A 3,512-nucleotide genomic window follows, 5' to 3' on the forward strand; every position below is an offset into this window, starting at 1 on the left:
GACGCCATACAACAAACGCCGTACAACAAACGACGTATAATAGGCGCCGTACAACAAACGCCGTATAACAGACGCCGTATAATAGAAGCCGTACAACAGACGCCGTACAACAAACGCCGTACAACAGATGCTGTACAGCAAACGCCGTACAATAGATTGTTTGTGCTTCTTTTGTATTTTTGTATTGATAAGTGTGTGTGTTTGTATGTTTACAATGTCATTGACATATTTCAAATTTGCTTGTGGCCAAATGTTTTACATATCACAGATATTTATTCAGACAATTATTTATTATTTGTTTGTTATTTATTATTCATTCAGGCAATTGTATGTGTTGGTTTGTATGTTAAGATACGCATATGTCCAAGTGTTTTAGATATACATTATATGTACATATACACTGAAGGATGGTTCTATTTAACATTGCTTTGGAGGACGATCAATTCCCTTGAAGTTCAAAAATTATGAAAAGACAGTTCAAGGTACTGACATGTAGAGAAAGTGTCGAGATACATCATAGTCTAGTGTTGAGTCATTTGAACATAAACTAAATTTCTAACGAAGATTTAACCAATTCATTACTTCAGTAACCCATGGCAATACTACTGGAGATCGCCTGCGACGTGTAGCCTCGCTGCCACGACCATCTCCCCAACGGCAGGTATATATGCAGGTATATATATAACACAGGTCCATGTTAAATGGATCTACTATTTACTCATCATTGATAATAGAAGCTTTGTTTCGTGTCATTGATGAAGATTAAATTCCCTTTTCTCATTGTAAAACTATTGCTTTATCACTTTTGATATATCGCTCTATATTCTTCATGGAATCAATGTTTAACAATAATTTGACAAACGGTTGAAGAAAAATATTGATGTTTTACCGGCAAATACCAATGTCAACAGTTTTTATTTAACTTGTTTTACAGATAATCAACAACACAAAATCCAGTCACACACAAAAAGACGTGATGGACCAGCGAAGGTCAGCTGTTATGAAAATTTGCAGTAAAAATTCTACTTACAAACGTCCATACCGGAATCATATGATTTACAACAGGAACAAACACTTTCTCTTTTGTAAAGCTACAAAAGCAGGGTCGACATTCTGGGGAAGACTTTTACTTCAAGTAGATCGACGTGTGATAGCAAACCCTTACAAAATAAAACCCCAAATCGGACCGGTCAACGTGATCCCTTCAATCAAAGAATGGAAAAACTTTGATGCAATTTTAAAAAGTTCTACAAAGTTTATAATTGCTCGTCATCCTTTAGAAAGGTTATATTCTGGATACGTCGACAAGGTGTTTTCACCAAACACATATTACTGGGACGTTATAGGTAAATATGTAATAAGAACATATAGGAAGACTTCTAAACCCACCTGTGGACATGATGTTACGTTCTCGGAGTTCCTTCAATACGCAGCGAAGACCACAGGGAATCATCGGGACGTACATGTAGCGTCGTTATGGGAGACATGTTCTCCGTGTCATGTAAACTATGACATCATAGGCCAAATGAAAACATTCAGTAACGACATAGATTTTATTTTAGACAAACTGAACTTGGAACCCTACAAAGAAGTCCTTCATAACATATCTATGGAGTCCGTAAACGATGCCTTATACGACACAGCCCAAGCATACATAGACATGCGCGCTGAAGCTTCCAAATGTATTTCGGAACAGCAAACCGCAGATAGAATCTGGACAAAGTTAAAAGCTAGAGGCTTTATCGCTGCTGATCTGCCTGTTCCTAAGGATTTGTTCCTCAAAAATGAGGAAGCAATACTTGAAATATTCAAAGACGCATATTCTAGATCTATCAATAAACTGGGTCGCCATGGATTAAAACTACAACAACGTGCAATATATCTAGAAAGTTTAAGAAAAGTACCTAAACAAACACTAACACAGATAGCCAAAACATACCATAAGGATTTACAAATGTTTGGATACGACCAAACATTTAATGAAATGCTGCAAAGTTCAAATAATTCTGACTTTTCTGTCAGTGACAATTTTTTTCTGATCTCATAAAAGGATACCGCATATTTTTTATTTCATTGATTGACGCAAGTAAAAATATCCCTGTACAAAGTTTATCGTTATGATTATGAATGTGTCGAAATTATCACGCATTTAAACAAAGTTTCACCACGTTTATAAGAACGGTATACATAGCTAATATTGACATTGTTCTCGTTGTCCTTGGCGTTCAAAACATACTTGATACAAAACAAACATTCAATTTGAAATTTGTCTGCGCACAATAGACACTACAGATTCCTTCGGTTATTAAACTTTCGTATGTTAATAGATAGGCTGGAATTCGTTAGAAATCGTAGAATTAAGAAACTTTTTAGACTAAAATTGATTAAATAACGTCATCTGCCATGTTTGAGGATTATTGATTATAATGGCGCAAGTTATTAGCAATGACCGATGGAATGTCTTATTTACTCTCTAATGCATAAGTTTGTTGGTCGTGTACTTTGTCTATTTTTGAAGCCATAACTATAGGTGCTTTAAAACTACGTGTGTCTTGAACATTTATTCTGAAGTGTCTAATTCTTTGTCCCTATTGATATACCGTTAGTCTTCACATGGAGAAGTAAGAACCCATAAGCATAATGTTTAAAAATTAACTTTCATGAAACGCTTAAATTAATACAGTTCATAATATTTACAGCTTGTTTGTTTACATCTCTTATTGGTATATAAGCATGAACTTAAATGTGGAGAGTGCAATATAGCCATGTTAAATGATAAAACTATTTTTAAAAAATATATTATTTTAACTATTTGTTGATGAAGTTACTATGTTGTCAATGACACATCGAGTGTTTTCGACGCACTGCAACGATATGTGTAAAGTCATTTGTTTTAATATCTGATAAAAATCTGTCGATATGTTATTACATGTATAAGGATTGATATTCATTTTCTGTACAGATTATAGGTACTCGTTTTTCTGTACAGGTTGTAGGTACTCGTTTTTCTGTACAGATTAAAGGCACTGGTTTTTCTGTACAGATTAAAGGTACTCGTTTTTCTGTACAGATTATAGGTACTCGTTTTTTTTCTGTACAGGTTGAAGGTACTCGTTTTTCTGTACAGATTAAAGGTACTCGTTTTTCTGTACAGATTAAAGGTACTCGTTTTTCTGTACAGATTACAGGTACTCATTTTTCTGTACAGGTTGTAGGTATTGTTTTTCTGTACAGATTATAGGTACTCGTTTTTCTGTACAGATGATGGATACTCGTTTTTCTGTACAGATGATAGGTACTCGTTTTTCTGTACAGATGATAGGTACTCGTTTTTCTGTACATATGATAGGTACTCGTTTTTCTGTACAGATTATAGGTACTCGTTTTTCTGTTCAGATTATAGGTACTCATTTTTCTGTACAGGTTGTAGGTATTGTTTTTCTGTACAGATTATAGGTACTCGTTTTTCTGTACAGATTAAAGGCACTGGTTTTTCTGTACAGATTAAAGGT

The 3,512-nt window shown here is 34.5% G+C and overlaps 1 protein-coding gene across 1 annotated transcript; it reads left to right on the forward strand.

The window, feature by feature from the left end:
• The first annotated feature begins 976 nt into the window (after positions 1-976).
• Positions 977-2,047, forward strand: LOC132557666 (carbohydrate sulfotransferase 9-like). The gene has a single exon (XM_060222186.1). It carries the CDS (start codon positions 977-979, stop codon positions 2,045-2,047), a length of 1,071 nt encoding a protein of 356 aa, XP_060078169.1.
• The last annotated feature ends 1,465 nt before the right edge of the window (positions 2,048-3,512 follow it).

This window comes from Ylistrum balloti, unplaced genomic scaffold (assembly GCF_031769215.1).
Source record: "Ylistrum balloti isolate Yb309-2 unplaced genomic scaffold, AGI_CSIRO_Ybal_v1 Utg370706, whole genome shotgun sequence".
In the NCBI taxonomy this organism is placed as follows: Eukaryota; Metazoa; Mollusca; class Bivalvia; order Pectinida; family Pectinidae; genus Ylistrum; species Ylistrum balloti.